This window comes from Delphinapterus leucas, chromosome 10 (genome assembly GCF_059928025.1).
Source record: "Delphinapterus leucas isolate spDelLeu-1000000601 "Yukka" chromosome 10, BTC_Dleu_Yukka2, whole genome shotgun sequence".
Classification (NCBI taxonomy): Eukaryota; Metazoa; Chordata; class Mammalia; order Artiodactyla; family Monodontidae; genus Delphinapterus; species Delphinapterus leucas.
The window spans coordinates 92,122,179-92,138,112 of NC_143138.1; the positions used below are offsets into that span (position 1 = coordinate 92,122,179).

At 39.6% G+C, this 15,934-nt stretch overlaps 2 protein-coding genes across 3 annotated transcripts in view; one reads left to right on the forward strand and one right to left on the reverse strand.

The window, feature by feature from the left end:
* Positions 1 to 2,660, forward strand: part of TRNT1 (tRNA nucleotidyl transferase 1) — a 19,157-nt gene extending 16,497 nt beyond the window's left edge. For both annotated transcript variants that reach the window (XM_089919575.1, XM_022572519.3), the window contains exons 7-8: positions 66 to 319; positions 513 to 2,660. In XM_089919575.1, coding sequence (XP_089775701.1) covers positions 66 to 319; positions 513 to 761 — 503 coding nt within the window. In that variant the 3' untranslated portion in view covers positions 762 to 2,660. The remainder of the gene's footprint in view (positions 1 to 65; positions 320 to 512) is intronic.
* Positions 1,974 to 15,934, reverse strand: part of CRBN (cereblon) — a 26,198-nt gene continuing 12,237 nt past the window's right edge. Inside the window, exons 6-11 of the mRNA XM_022572518.3 lie at positions 8,564 to 8,626; positions 7,331 to 7,415; positions 6,532 to 6,647; positions 5,983 to 6,047; positions 5,006 to 5,137; positions 1,974 to 3,665 (exon numbers count right to left, since the gene is read on the reverse strand). Of these exons, the coding sequence (XP_022428226.1) occupies positions 3,485 to 3,665; positions 5,006 to 5,137; positions 5,983 to 6,047; positions 6,532 to 6,647; positions 7,331 to 7,415; positions 8,564 to 8,626 (642 nt within the window). The 3' untranslated portion in view covers positions 1,974 to 3,484. The remainder of the gene's footprint in view (positions 3,666 to 5,005; positions 5,138 to 5,982; positions 6,048 to 6,531; positions 6,648 to 7,330; positions 7,416 to 8,563; positions 8,627 to 15,934) is intronic.

Here is a 15,934-nt window from a genome sequence, read left to right on the forward strand (position 1 = left end):
TATGAATTTATTTTATTAAATTTATTCTTTCTAAAAGTGGGTTAAAAATGCTTTTGTCCCTACAGGCTTACCTGCTAGTGCAAGTTTAGAAGAATTTAACAAAGTCAGTAAAAATGTTGAAGGTTTTTCCCCAAAGCCAATGACTCTCTTGACCTCACTGTTAAAAGTACAGGATGATGTCACAAAATTGGATCTGAGGTTGAAGATTTCAAAAGAAGAGAAGAATCTTGGTTTATTTATAGTTAAAAACAGGAAAGATTTAATTAAAGCAACAGATAGTTCAGAACCTTTGAAACCCTATCAAGACTTCATTATAGATGTAAGTATGTTCTGGGCTTGGTCAGAATATAAATCATCTTTGCTAATTGTGGAACACATTTATTAATACTAAGACCCACAAAGTATTATGTGAATTTCTTTTATTTTAAATGAAAAATTTCACATTGAGCATTTATTTAAATTTTAGGATAAGATCATTAGCAAGTGTGGTAATGTTTGACTTTGGCCCTTAGTCTAGAGACTCCGATGCAACTGCTCGTGTGTGTGAACTCCTCAAGTACCAAGGAGAGCACGGTCTTCTGAAGGAAATGCAGCAGTGGTCCATTCCTCCATTTCCTGTAAGTGGCCATGACATCAGAAAAGTGGGCATTTCTTCCGGAAAAGAAATTGGGGTTCTCTTACAGCAGTTGAGAGAACAGTGGAAGAAAAGTGGTTACCAAATGGAAAAAGATGAACTGCTAAGTTACATAAAGAAGACCTAAATTTGATGAGAGCTGGCTACTAAAAAAGCAGAAACATTTTGGTAAGACTAGTTTTTTCCCGTCCCCCCTTAGTGAGATTGAAGAGACTGGAATAAAAGCCAGCTTAGAGGATCTCTTCAGAAGAGTAAAGGTCTTATTTTGTGAAATATAATTATATTTCAGGCATTAAAGGAAAGTCTACCTCCTCTTAATCTGATTTATATCACTGAACCTTGCAATTCTTTTGGAATAGTTCCTACTGAGGAGAAAAAGGAGTTGGCTTCGCTTAATCTGTCTAGGTTTTTTTTAAAAAAGCGGGTTTTTTGGTTTGTTTTTGCATAGGGCAGTACTAAGATTAATCCTAACACGTGGTAACTAACTGTCTTGAAAAAGGTGTTTCTTAGTATTTGCAATGGAAATACCTGGTTTAATTTTCTACAATAATTGTGTATGATAAGTGTCGGTTTTTATCTGAATTCCAGAATAAACTTGTGCTTGAAAATAGCTGACAGATTTGCGTATATAAAATGTGAAGATCAGATGTGTCCCAGGTGGCCGTCATTCCTACACTCAGGACTTGTTCTAGGGAGCTGTACTTTAGTATGTAGTTGATACGTTTCTCTGCCATGATGAACAATTTCCGTAACTTCCTGCTAAGCCGGGAAAGATTAGCTTGAGGGTTAGTCTTGAGGAATTGGAAGATAAATGTGGGTATCTATATATGTGTGTGTGTGTGTGTGTGTGTATATATGACAGGTGCCATCTACATAGTGACGGTACTCCTGTCTCTTTAAAGTAAAATAAACGTTATGGCCTTTTGCTCTTTAAAGATTTGAGGCTAGATGCTTGCAGTGGGTGAAGAGGTGTATGGCACAAAGTATTGTTCATTCTGACATTTTATGATTTTCCTTTCTGTGTAGCCAGTCAGAGCATCTTTGTGTGCTACTGGTAAATAGCAATTTGGGACCTTGATAAAACAATCTTGAAAAGCATATTTCTGTTAAAGCCCTGCTAAGAGGAAGTGTGACAGTGTACAAACAGGGGCTATGTTGCAAGAAAGGGAGCCTCAGAAACGACTGCACACAGGTCAGTAATTAAACGTCTTATAACCCACTGAAATATTTAAGATACCTATTTGGAACCAACACTGTAGAATTCGTACTGTGCTATATAGGAAGTATGCAGATTTGAGGTCTGGTTTCGTCATGTATAAAGAGACTTTTTAAAATAGTATGCGTGTTTTTATATACCAGGAAATTTTATTTGCAAGTGTCAGTAAATAATATAGAACATTCTGAGATTACACTCTTCAGGGGGCCAAATGTTCCCTCACTACACCTGGTTTAGATATAAAGAGATGTGCCGTGCTACTGAAAAGAACTCCCTAGAGTCCCCTTTAGAGGACGTTTTAGTTCAGTGTAAGACTGACTGACTACATGAACAAATAGAGTCATTAAAAACCCAAGGTTATTATTATTAGTCGTAACAAAGTAAAGGTTAGGCATATTGAATACAGAAGGGGCACATGCTAAAAAACCAACAGCGTTCTTGAGTTGCTTTTCATTTACTCTCTTTACATAAATGTGCAACATGATACTCGGTTGCCGATTCCAGGCTAGGCAGTCAAAACCATTGCATGTTTGGAAGAAGAAAATATTGACAAATTCAAACGAGAAATTTAAGAGAAATTTAACAGTCCGTTTTTGGCCACATCCCTTGTACCCGATTAGCTGAACTTCTCCCAATGAATATGTAAAGCAGTGAAGGAACATCAAAATTACGCAAATGTAAAAGTATCCAATAAACCCCTTGAATGTATAAGCAAAGAGGTAGGTGGCAAATCAGTCTGTCTAGAACTTTATCTTAAGAATTATTTCTTACACCTAGATTATCTGCTTATGAGTAGATATTTTACATTATTTAAACAAAGAACATGTTTAATTTAGTTTTGCTCTTACAGTTTACTTACAGAGTTTCTTTAGTTTACATTGAACAAAGTAGCCTATAAAATACATTAGCACATCTCACTTGGAGGAAGGGGACGTGTTTTAGCATCTGTGTTCCACAGTAGTCTTAGGTTGAAATGGAACTTTGGGACAGAATAACCACACACTGAGCAAATACACAAAATACGATTTTCACTTAACAAACATGTTGGGGCTCAAACTGCGTATTAGGTAACTCTTTAGTTTCTCTGAGATACTGATTTGTAAATTTTGAAAGTTTCATTAATGAAAATCAGAAAGAACAAAGCCCTTTTAAAATAATACGCACTGCCTTGCCTCTTTCAAAAAGGAACAGTACTAGTGCTTGGCACCCTAGCTTTTGGAAACTTCTGCTGTTTGGAGCACTGATACAAACGTGCCATTCTGTTCCATGGATCAAGTGAGGAACCCTCACATTATAAGAATTTATAGGAATTTCAGGTATGTTGTGCAGGAAATACTCTCACCAGTTTGTTTTACAGAGGTCTTCATGTCCTGTCAGATCCCACAGAATAAGAGCACCAAGCTCCTAAAATAGATAACTCCCGAAACCACATATTCTAGACTGCTTTTCATCCTCTTCAATAGTATATTTTAGTCTAAATCTTCAAATACTGTTGTTTGACTAGGAAACTGCAACCTTCCATGTAATGTCGCTTTTTACTTCGGTATGCATCAAAAGGAGTAATTTCCAAAGCAGACCTGACCTGATGTTAGAATACCGATTTTGCTAAGGAACCTTATCCCTACCGTATTCGTTTATAAGCAGAGTATTATTTTGTCTGGGCTTATGTCATCTTCAGTGTCTGGGATCGTGGGCAGCAGAGCAGATCGAGTCAAACCCCAGAATTTTTGAGGTGACATGTCTTTTTTGGTGGCTGTAAATTTCCATCCAATATGACTTGCACAGATCCTGCACTGGGCAATGGTCCAGGCGAACCTATAAAATTAAGGAAAGGTATCAGCTGAGGCTGTGTATCCCAGCCTGTCACCATATAACCTGTCGGGAAGACAGATCTTAGAGCCAAATTCTAAGAATGGGAAGAAGGAATACTCTGAGTTTGGATTTATATACAGTTTCCTGAGACAAACCTCACAAAAAGATTTTCTAAAAGATTTTCTAGTTTGTTAATGGTTCATCATGGTAATGCATCAGTCTTTATATATATTACTTGATTGTGCTCTTAAGCTGTGCTTAAAATTTTTTTCTCCAATGCCAAGAAAGAAAAAAATCTTATTAATACAGATGTTTTTATACAAATTGCTGGTTGCCAGGCCCACACTAAATTGCACCTGCATTTTGTTTTGTATTGCACTCAAGTTAGTTAGAAAACAGCAACCACGTGTAGAAATATGCACTTTTGTGTGAGTTAAAACTGGGGATGGGGGAGGTAAGTGTTTTTCTCACATAAGAAAGAAAGATTTCTAAAATGAGAATGATTTGTCAGGTAATTCATCCAAAAATACAAGCCATGGCTTTACAGCAAGTATAAGCACTAATCCCTACTCAGCTTGCCTCTTTCAAAATAAAAAGGCTGAGCCAGTATTTGGACAAATAATGGGGGGGGTCTTGAAAATAATATGGCTCAAGGAATCTAACAGGTGGTGCTGTTGGTCCCACAGTCATACTCTGAAGGGCACTGGGCTAAAGTAAAAAACAAAACAAAACGTGCACACTAGGAGAAAAGCAAGCATGGTTTCTGCGTGTTTCGTGTCTACTGCTTGGGTAACATTCTCTAGTTTAACACCTTACAGAATACAGATACACAGTGGACCCTCGATCAACGCAGGGGTTAGGGTTAAATCCTTAATTTACAGTTGGCCCTCGTATCTGTGGTTCCTCTAGCATCCAACGATTCAACCAACTGCAGACCAGGCAGAACTGTAGTATTTACTGTAGTATTTTACTAGTGAACCATACCTGCGTCTAAGTGGATGCAAACAGTTCAAACCCACGTTGTTTAAGGGTCAAATGTAGTTTTACTGGGTCATACAACAGTTGATTTTCAGATGGAGCTGACGGGACAATGAGTGTGGATTGATTAAGTGTATAGTTAATCTGAGGAGAAGTACAGCTGCCACCTTCTTTGTCCCTAACCTTACATTCAGTGAGACTGTGCAAGAAGAACGTTTTCTAGCCGTTCATGAAATGAACATTTAAATAGAATTATTCACTTCATTGTCTACTTCTGATTATAATTCTAGCAGCTCTGCTTAGGACTCTGGGTTTTTCTTCCCAATTAAGGCAAAACCAAAAAAAAGTGACCACCACCACATTACCCAGGAAACCAGCTGTGCTCTGTAGAAGGCCGGCCGATCAGATTCAAGTTGCAGGCCTTATACACGGTAAGCGTCTCATGCACGTATCCGTGAGGATTCACGTAAGCTGCCATCGGCCCACATAAGGATAAACTAAAACAAAGAATCAGTACAGAGGATAAGGCAAGTCAAAATGGGGTGGGGTTGGGGGTAGGGGGTAAATAAAAGTTCACCAAGAAACAAGGTTCTAAGAGCTATAGTTTTGAACCTTTTAGTTAAAACTACTACTAAGAGGTTGGCAGTCAGCCCAGTTTTATTTGGTCTAAATGGTTTCCACCATGATGACAAAAAGGAAAATACTGCTATAGTTTTTTAAATCTTCCTCAAGATATACATTGTCAAATATGTGGACTCAACTTCCCCTAAAGGAGCCTGAGGAGCCTGAGAGGGGAAGGCCAATGAAAAGTTTCCACTTGGTCATTCTTGGGCATCTGAGTACTCTGCAAACAGCAGTTCTTCCCTTCTTGATTCATAATGACTTTGTTGTCAGAAAATAATTTTCACACAAACACTGTCACACAGCATCAGTACATGTTCAGAAGCATGTCGTCCTTTATCTTTGACGCTATGTGGCGAAACTGATATTTGAGTGAAATATCATGGGAGGTAGGTCCTTAAGCACTAAGAAGATATCCTGTAATTGACAGATTTTCAACAAGGAAGGTGGTGGCGGGGGTGGGGACGAGAGGACTGCTCAGCTGTTTTACTTCACCATGCTCATTACCTATGAAAAATGGTTTACATGCCCCCACTGTTGTTCTGGGTACCCAATCAGGAAGACTGTCTTACCCAACGGCAGAGTTAATTCCCGCCCTATTTCATTTGCTGAGTATTTGTCATTTATATGGAGAACGGAAATACGGTCTTGCCTGTAATTCTGTTACAGCGGTTGGCAAAACGTATTCAGATCTATGCTAAAAATGTAATAAAGATCTCACCTGAATATTTCATTTTTGGTTGTTATTTCTGTTTCTTGACATTGTTTACAGCAAAGAGACGTACACTAAAAAAATTTAAGAGAAAATTAGTGGGGAAAATGCTCCCAAGGCGTTGATCCCTCTGATTATCATACTCTCCTTCCAACCGTTCAACAACATAGTTTTAAAGATGGGACAAGAAAAACACAATCTGAGATCTAACATATTCACTCACAAAACTTATGACCTTCTAGGATACAGAAATAGTGACACATATATAAAAAACCATACATGGTTCATGTAGAAATCAAGTGTTCAGAGTCTAAATGAAGATCACATACAGGTTATATCTGAGGAATGCAAAACAAGTCAAGTTTCTGTCTTATGATCCCAAATGAAATATATAAAATAATCCTTTAAAATATTTTTAATGCAAACCATGATGGACAACTAGTTCTCTAATTCCATGACATGAATGGAGCCTACAGATAGTTCTGTTGGTCCTAACAGTGCACCCTCGCTCTCTAGACTGACTGAACATGGGCATCCAAACGTATTCATTTTACTCACTTTATTCATAATGTCCAGTTCACAGCGAAGTCGTTGGATCGCACTACCAATTTTAAGGAGCTGAATTCTTAATACATCATCAATAGGAAGACAAGCAGCTACTCTGTAAGAAAAATCTTAAAGACATGGTGGGTTTTTCAAGCTTTAAACTTAGGAAGGAGTTAAGATCAGGACAGCTTATGAACGCGATAACATCCTTTTGAAATAAACCCTTCTCTACGGGGTTCCCAAAGAACACATTTCACACAATTATAAACAGTACTACAGTATACCAGCTCTCAAGTATATATACTCTTAGGAGGTTCTACAATGTAACTTCTTTTCCCATGCTTGTTTTTGTAAATGTCGTCTTTTAAATTAAACATGAACTCAACCCATGTTAGAATAAGTCACTTATTTGCTACGAGACTCGAAGAACAGCTTAACTGTACCTAATTAACAGATCTGTAAGTAAGGTAATAATAAGTCCTGGTACTGCAGTCACTTTCAGTGGCACCTTGAAGACCAGGGAAAGGAGAGTATTTTACACTCAGACAGTGTTTTTGGATGCACACCATTTACTGCAACTGGAACTTTTTATGAAAACCTTGCCTAAAATAGGAGTGCTCAGAGAATTTAAGACCTTTGCTACCACTAACTAAAAAATACTCATTTTTTTGTAATTGCTCAAAGCAAAAGAAGTGGGTATGCTTTTCAGAATACCAATGTAAAAAAATGTTGGGGGTTTCATTTTCATTAAACAGAAAACATAAAACAATAAGGCATCACAGGTCACAGGAAGGAAACTGATTTTTCATACCTATTGGATTTGAAGGAAGAGAATCCTCTTTCAGATTTTCATCCCATTCATGTAGCTGTCTCTTGATTCTCTCCATTAAGGTTTCCTTGTTTTGTTTGAAACAAAAGTAGCCATAGTAAGGTTCACAGACTGTTTACACTTTACTGGCAGCTTGTCAACTCAATATATATTAGCAGCAATTTAAGTCATCACTACCTAGTAAAATTTCGTGTTTAAATGTGTCTGTTTTCTTAGGCAGAAATGATGGAAGACCCAGCTTTGCACAGCACTAGGCTGGCTTTCCAGGCCTCTCCTCCCACGCGCTGGCTATCTCAGAGGCCTCCTCTTCCCCTTTCCAGGAAGCCTTTTCTGTCGGTCCCTGTAAGCTACACCCGCACTTGCCACCTACAACACCCTCCTTGGCACTTACTACATAAGATGCTGTCTTTTCACCAGTGGACGCAAAAACCACTCTTGTCTAGTGTGTGTCTGTAATGGCTCAAAAGCTGCTGAAGGGCAGAAGGAACTGTAGTTTCCTTTAGTGTTGCCCATGTGGTAAGTGCTCACAACCTATGGGTTTAGTTTGCCCAGGGCTCCATATCTGTGGGCGGGCTGATTCCCTAAGCGAAAGGCTAACAACCTTTGTTGACCGTCTGTGACGTCCCAAAGACAATAACTACCATTCTCCCCATTTTATAGATAATCAAGTTTTGCCCCACACCCCAGGAACAGTAACAGAAATCAGGCTTTGAACACAGTCCTTGCGTCTAAAATCCAGATTCTCTGAACTATTCCAGTAGTCTCTTAATGAATTTTTCAAGATGCCTAATAAAAAAACGTGAGGTGCAAAAACACCGGTGGGTGCATCAGTTAGTACACCAGGGATCAGGAAACTGAAGTTAATACACTTGTTTAGGAAAAAACCACAACACTGTTGAAGGATTGTTTATTTTTCCTAAATGTAACTAGCCCTTGACTCAGCGAAATTTCAAATGCTTAATAAACCCTAAAATGCCTCAATATCTTGTCCTGAAGCTGCGAGCCACTATAAACTGAGGGAAGACTAAAAACCTGTCCAATTAAGAGCCAAGTCTATCCAGCAGTATGATTCCTGCCTGTTCCACTTAAATGTAATGAATGGCATTAGTTCCAAAAATTGAACCCCACTGGGTATGAAAGCCTATTTTGTTCTAATGACCCTTAATTATGCCATGGCTTCCCCCAGGAGCACAAAGTTCAAGGTAAGTTACTTACAGCATCATATAAGGAATACAGCCAGCGAGGCCATGAAGTCAAATTTGCACAATGGAACTTTCTCTGAAAACAGAAAAAAAAAAGTCACTTAAAAACCACCACAGAATCAAGATCTTATAGTAGAAAGAAACACATTTAAAAAATGATCTTGGCCCAGGAAGACTTTCTAATTTCAAAAAGATGGAAAAGCTTGCAGATAATCCCATAATAGACGATTATCTATTATATTTGACAATGATGTTTTTACTTGAATTCCTGCAGCAGTTCAATGTTGCGAAGACCCAATAATTAAGATGTCAGTCCTCAGAGTATATATTCAATGCAATACCAATGAGACTGGAACTTAGAAGTATAATTTAAAGTTCACCTGAAAGAAGAGATGTGTAAAAACAACCAAGAAAATCTGGAAAGGGAAGTGTTCTACAGGATACGAAAACAGGATTGAAAGGATGCGCTGCGGTTGTAAGCAACCTAACCATCTCTCAACAATAGTTAAATACAACAGAATACTTTGACACCAGAGAAGATTCTGCACCCCACCAGAGAATGTATACAATATAAAGAATGATCACATTTTCTTAATAAACAAAACAAGACCTACATATGTACACATATTTATAATTTTGTACACAAGCTGTCAATTGACAGATGGCATGACACGTGAAACTGGGTGGGAAAGGGGTACGGGAGATCAGAAAGAACTATCAGAGTGGAACAAGAAAGGCAAGATAACCTTTAACAAGATAAAAGGGAAATCCTACGCTTGCACCTGCAAGACCAAGTGAGTGGGTGCGAGATGGGGAACGTGGGTACACGGCCAATGCAGAGAGGACTTGGGATCTTAGCTGATGGTTGTAAACTAACCAACGCACTGCAGAGCTCACCCCCTACTCCCCCCGCCCCACAATCTTACTCTAACGCTCTTAGAAGAAGACTAGGCACTAAGATGAGACAGTAATGTTGCTCTTCTGTGATGGTCACAAATGGGAACTTTCACTGTCAGTGGCCAGGATGCTGAAGATAAGGTCTAGAGTTCACACTAGGGATGTGTGGTTTGGAGCTGCCTCTCAAGAGGATGTGATACTTGTTTACGAATAAATCAGAAACTGCTACGTGGATAACGACAGACTTGCCCTCAAAGGCTCGTGGGCTACAGCTCAAACCAGTGGATTCTTGTTAAAGAAGAATCTGGGACTCAATATAATTCTTATGTTTGAAGCTACCCAAAGATGGTCTGGGATGGCCTCTGAGCACAGGCTCAGGTAGTGATTTAATAAGCCTGAGGAGTCATACCAAAACCTAACGCTAATAAGAATTTTTGTCAGAGTCCAGTTACAGAATAAAAAATGCTAACAGCCCGTCAGGTAACTGAATATTCAGTAATAGTAACGGCAACCACTTTACATGTCTTCAAAGATTTTGATGAGACTGGCAGTATTACCACCCCAATTTAAAGGTAACGGAACAGGCACAGAAGGATGCTTGCTCAAGGTCACAGCTGGTAAGTGGGGACTGGCTAGGATGTGCATTCAGGGGGTCTGGCTCCAACCGTTACTTATTCAACAAATATTCTGAGCACCTAGGATGTACCTGACATTTTTATGCATTTGGTGTTTACCAATGATTAAAAGCACAGCAAAAGAATAAAATCATTGCCCTGTGGAGCTTACGTTTTAGTGGGCAGAAGCGTACTTTCTAGAGGGGTACTTAGCATTATGAAATGACAAAGATCCAATGAAGTTTCAGGTTGGATGACTGACACACTCTGAATTCAGTCACTAATATATACTTTACACATCAAAATGATCACTTCTGTGATACAAAAGCAAGTAATTTGACACCCACAGAAAGATAAAAAGAAATTAACATAATGTATTTATATATAAACATTACTTCTCACTATAATATACAGCGAATAGGATATGAAGGGCAAGGCACCATCAGGGTCAGCGTCATGACCATCCGATCTGCTCCTACCAGGCTTTGTGAATGTGAACAAGCTGCAGCCTCAGGTCTCTGTTCCCTGCTTTTCAACGTGAGGCGTTTCAACGTGAGGCGGCCTCTAAAATTCTTTATCAGGATTACCCTGACAGATTCTACAGTTGTATTTACAAATCAATTAAATATACGTACTACAACCTTGGTATTACACCCTTTACAAAGTCAAGTGTACAAGCTGAAGAGAAGTAAACCAGAAGAGATCAGCTAGCTTTTACTGAACTGCCAAAATTTAAGCCACTTCAATATCCTCAGATTTAAGAGTTCCATTTAGATTCCTGGCACAATAGGAAAGGCCCGACTTATATCTGGGTAATACTGACGATAAGTCCCAGCAATTTATGGGCATTCTTCAAGTCTATCAACACCATGATTTACTTCCTAAAAGGGCTATACTTCAAGAAAATTTTAATACTAGCCAAAAAGTTAGGTGCTTGAAAGTGATCAATGACTGATTCTCCAATGAAGTAGTATTCGCTCCAGGAATAGGACTCACTCCTGAAAGCAGGCAGAAAGGCCCTTCAAATTACTGTCTGTTACGTGGAGGTAATCCATCACATTTTTTCCATTTTTAAGCCTCTTAACTGTAGCTTCGGCTTTGCCTCCCAACAATGTAGAATGTTCAAAAAATGTCAAACTCCACTTAAATGGTTCTTTGAAGTGCAATGAAATTGGAAGAGTAACGTGAAAGGCTAAGTGTGAATAGTAAAACGTTACCACTGGTTCACACAGTGACCAAAGGTGGTCGTTTGTTGTAGTAAGGCCTATCACAATCAGCAATGTAAATGATAGAAAGAGTTTCCAAATAATTCAAGCTTTTGAGTTTTTGAAACAAGTTTCTGTTTCCTTCCTTCCTTCATCTAATCCTACTTGCTTATAAGACTGGAATGGAATGGCAAGCTTTTTCTTGATCCCGAGGCTTATAAGCTCATAATGGCAGATGGACAACTATAAGCTTAAGGCGTATGCCAGGGAAATCCCTACTCTGGTTGGAGGAAGTCCCTGAATACACATAGCCACGATTCCAAGACTTTTCTTCTCTTTACGATAAAAATAGACAACAAATATCATTGCTCCTCCTGCTACTACTATTATCCTGGAACAAGGCAAGCACAGATTCTAATGTTCACATGCAAAACTTAAGACGCAATAGTAGCCAAACAAACCTTAAAAAGCGAAGAGCAGTGAGGGGTTGCTGGTCATAGCTTACTTACAAGATTATAAACTGTCAACAGTTATAGCAGCATCCTGCTGAGGCATAAACAAACGGATCACAGAGCAGAAGAAAAAATAAAAAACATGAATCTGGTCTATAATAAGAGCATCTCAGGGAGGGAAAATATGACCCTCTCAGAAAATGGTCACAGGACAACCGGGAGCCACCTGGAAAAAGGAGCACTGAAATCATAGCAGGATCAACTACACTTGGATCAAAGCTTACACTCTGGTCATTAAAGACAGTGAAATCAGAAGTAAAAGATTACATGTTTTCCTGTTCTTAAGGAATGAAGACTCCTTTGCACAGGGAAGTATTTCTAGTTATGATTCACAATATGGAAGTATTAAAAAGATAAATTCAACTATGTATGACAGCACACCAAAAACAAAGTTAAAAGACAAAAAAAATGACAAACTAAAGGAAATATTTGGGACTCATCAGTCAGACGAAAGGATAAGCTTCCTAATGAGTAAAGAACTCCTAGCAATCAATGAAGGGCAAAGACTCTGAAGACAATACCAACTAAAGGAAATACGAATCGCTCTGAAACACAAAATGCCACACCTCACTCATATTCAGAGAAACTCAAATTAAACCTCCAACAAGATACTGTATTTCACTTATCAGATCAGCAAAAATTAAGCTGGATACTCTAAAGCCTTGGTGAAACACTGACAATCAGGACACAGATAGGAACAACCTTCTTAGTGAGGTACTTTGAAAACACCTGTCAACATTACAAGAGCAGCTGCCCTGACATCCAATAATCCCACTTCTCAAACTCTGCCCTATATATTCACCTGTATGAAAGGTCATTTCTACGCAGCACTTAGTGCAGGTCTGTCGTCCAGAGGGGACTGGTTATATAAATTATGGTGCATCCATACAGAGAATACCGTGCAGCTTCCGAGAGAAGGCAGCAGGGCTCCAGAAACGAGTACAGAAGAATCTGCTACACTCTTAGGACAGAGGAAGGTGCAGGACAGTATGGATCCTTTTACGTAGGAAAAAGGAAAGAAGTTAGAATATTTATCTGTATTTTCATAAGGAAACTTGGGAAGAAGACTGAGACGCTAACCTGTGAACTCCTGTTTGGGGCCTCCCCCTTCTGAGTTAGTGCTCAGTTCCTCCCTGTTCTGTACGAGAAGCAGGAGCAACCATGGCTTATAAATTTAGCAGAGACCAGATGGATACTCTTCAGTCACTTTCTTAATATGTTCCCACATTTGATTTCTTTTTTTCTTTTTTTAACAAATTTATTTATTTTTGTTCTGGCTGTGTTCGGTCTTCGTTGCTGCACGCGGGCTTTCTCTAGTTGCAGCGAGCTGGGGGCTACTCTACGTCGAGGTGTGCGGGCTTCTCATTGCAGTGGCTTCTCTTGTTGCGGAACATGGGCTCTAGGCGCGTGGGCTTCAGTAGTTGTGGCACGTGGGCTTCAGTAGTTGTGGCTCGCGGGCTCTAGAGTGCAGGCTCAGCAGTTGTGGTGCACGGGCTTAGCTGCTCCGTGGCACGTGGGATCTTCCCGGACCAGGGCTCAAACCCATGTCCCCTGCATTGGCAGGCTGATTCTTAACTGCTGCGCCACCAGGGAAGCCCACCCACGTGTGATTTCTTTTTATACTTCATACTCAACTCTTTTTCTGATTAACATAGAAGGGCTTTACAAATGAACAAGTAGATAGATAGTCTGGGCAAGCAGGGAGTGTACTTAGAAACATTCACATTGTACTCCAAGTAGGTGAAACAACACTTTCCTCTCTTTCAGGAAATCCCACTACAGTAAGCCCAGCGAAGAGAGAAAGGCACCGTGATAAGAAAGGAAATAAGTAAACATGAGATTCAAAGATCGAATCACTGAATGAGGAAGGTTTCCAGATAGAAGTGGGTTTGGAAGAGTGCTTCCTGATAATACTGGCCTAACTCCTTAATCAATAGGGACATCTTCTCCAATGTTCCCTTGTTAGGATGGAAGATAACAGAAGCGTAAATAATTCTGTCATTTGGATTTTTTAGTTTTCAATGGCAAATGTTAAGAGAGGTGTGTGCACAGTGTCAAGGTTAACTGCATACATGTCAGGAAGACTACACTCCACTCCTAGACCCTTTAAGTATCTTTTCTGGAGGAAAAGTGTGTGGCAACCCGATTACTGTGAGTTGGCTTAAGAATCAACTAAGCATCTCCCAGTTCTGGCCCCGTGAACCATTTCTCAGGCACAAAGACACACAAGTCAGATGTAAATAAACGCTACAGAGAGGGCTGACCCGAGCCCCAGATCTGCCTGAAGACAAGCGCTGTGACGCAAGTCAGTGTCCGGCTACGGGTGCAATAGGACGACCCACTGAGACGGGACCAGGGCCAGTGGAGTTCCCACCGGTGTCACCTGCCATCCCTTCCCTCTGCTCCACTCCACGTTTTGATGCCGGCAGGATGGCTGTAAGTGGTCTCTCTAAAGTAGAACAGAGATTGTAAGGCACCTGGAGTCCAAAATAGCTCAGCTAGCAATTTTTCTTGGCCTAGTGATCTAGATCCAAATTTCAGAACCTAAGAAACTCTACCCAAAGTTTAAGCAAGGGAACCCCTTGAACGATCTGAAAAATACATGGGATGAGGCATTTCTATCTCTGAAAGCCTTTTATGTCTCTCTCATTCCTTAGCACCTTCTGTTTAGTTCTTGGCAACTCTGAATATGAAGATAACTGAGGGCTAATGTTTGAGAGTCCAGAATTACTGGAGAAATAAGACAACAGGGAAAGGTCAAAAGATCTGGTTCCAAACAAAAATGTGCTTCCTTGGCCTTTGCACATGTGTCCTTCCTCGCTGTTGTTGAGCCAGTGACAACCCAGCTGCAAAGGCCTAATTCTGAATTCAATGTGAACACGTGGAGGTGCTTTAACCACAGAAAAGGAAGAGCTTAATCAGTAAGTCACACAAAACTTACATGTAAAAAGTTTTGCCTAACCCAAGTTCAGGTTTAAGATGGCAAGGACCTGCAAAGACAACACAGCACTAGTCGTCCAGAGCACTTACGTCAGGAACTAACTCCAATCGCTGTCACACTATGCTTAGAGCTGTGCAAACAGTTAACGATTTATAAGCGGTTAAGAGTTTTTAACAAAAATCTTGGTATGGAAGAACTATTATATAAATCAAAATACTTACTACCTTCTGAAAACTTATCGAGTGACTGAAATACACAGCTGTCTAAATACTGAGGCTGTGGAGGCACACCCCGATGTGGTTACCCCACCAAAGAACCACATCTCAGCACCACCCAGTGCCAGACACACCGTTAGGCCCTAAATGACTCCACACGTTCCAAAACCGCTCCACGGAGCCATGTACCAACAGAGCTATCCTCCACATACTTATTTCAGCAGTTACACTGAAAATGACTATGACAGCAAAAGCTCCCACTGTTCTACTGCTAAAATAAACAAGAGAAAAAGTATATTTAAAGTGCCTGTATCAAGTCTGAAAATACAAGTATTGCACAGCTATACAAAAGCTACTGTAAACTTACGGCAGTATCAATATTCTGAAACCTTCAAAAATTTTAGTGTCAGAGCTTGGGAAACTTCAGGCAGTCTAATTAAACTTTCTCATCAGAATCGTCTTAGAAACACGAATTAAACCACAGTATATCATGACACAGACTGGTCAGCTGAAACACAAAATGAGACCAAGGAGCCTACAGAGAGCCAGTCATGAGCGTGCTGCCCATCAACCACCCATCCTGCACAAAGCTCTCTCTGGAAACTGGATGACTTCTACTGCAAGACCACTAAAAGTGGAGGTACAGTGACTAGTGTATGAGACCCTCTTATGAATCATATATGCTGATCACATCAAATTAGGATCCTATGCTAATCCACATCAAAATTAAAAACTTCACGACTCTACATGACGAAGAGTAAAGGATGATTAGCACAGGATTTTTCAGGTTACTATGAAAATTGTCTTTCCATATTTTTAAAAGATAAATCTCAAAAAGCCAACTGATTCTAAATTTAGGAACTAGCAAATTGTTTCCTTTAGGTAGAAATCATAAATATTAGGTATTTTATACTCGTAACTGATACATCTCACAAATGAGTACAAACAAGCTTCATCAGTATTTTTTCTAAGAGAAAGAATGATCTAGCCAAAAGGGTAT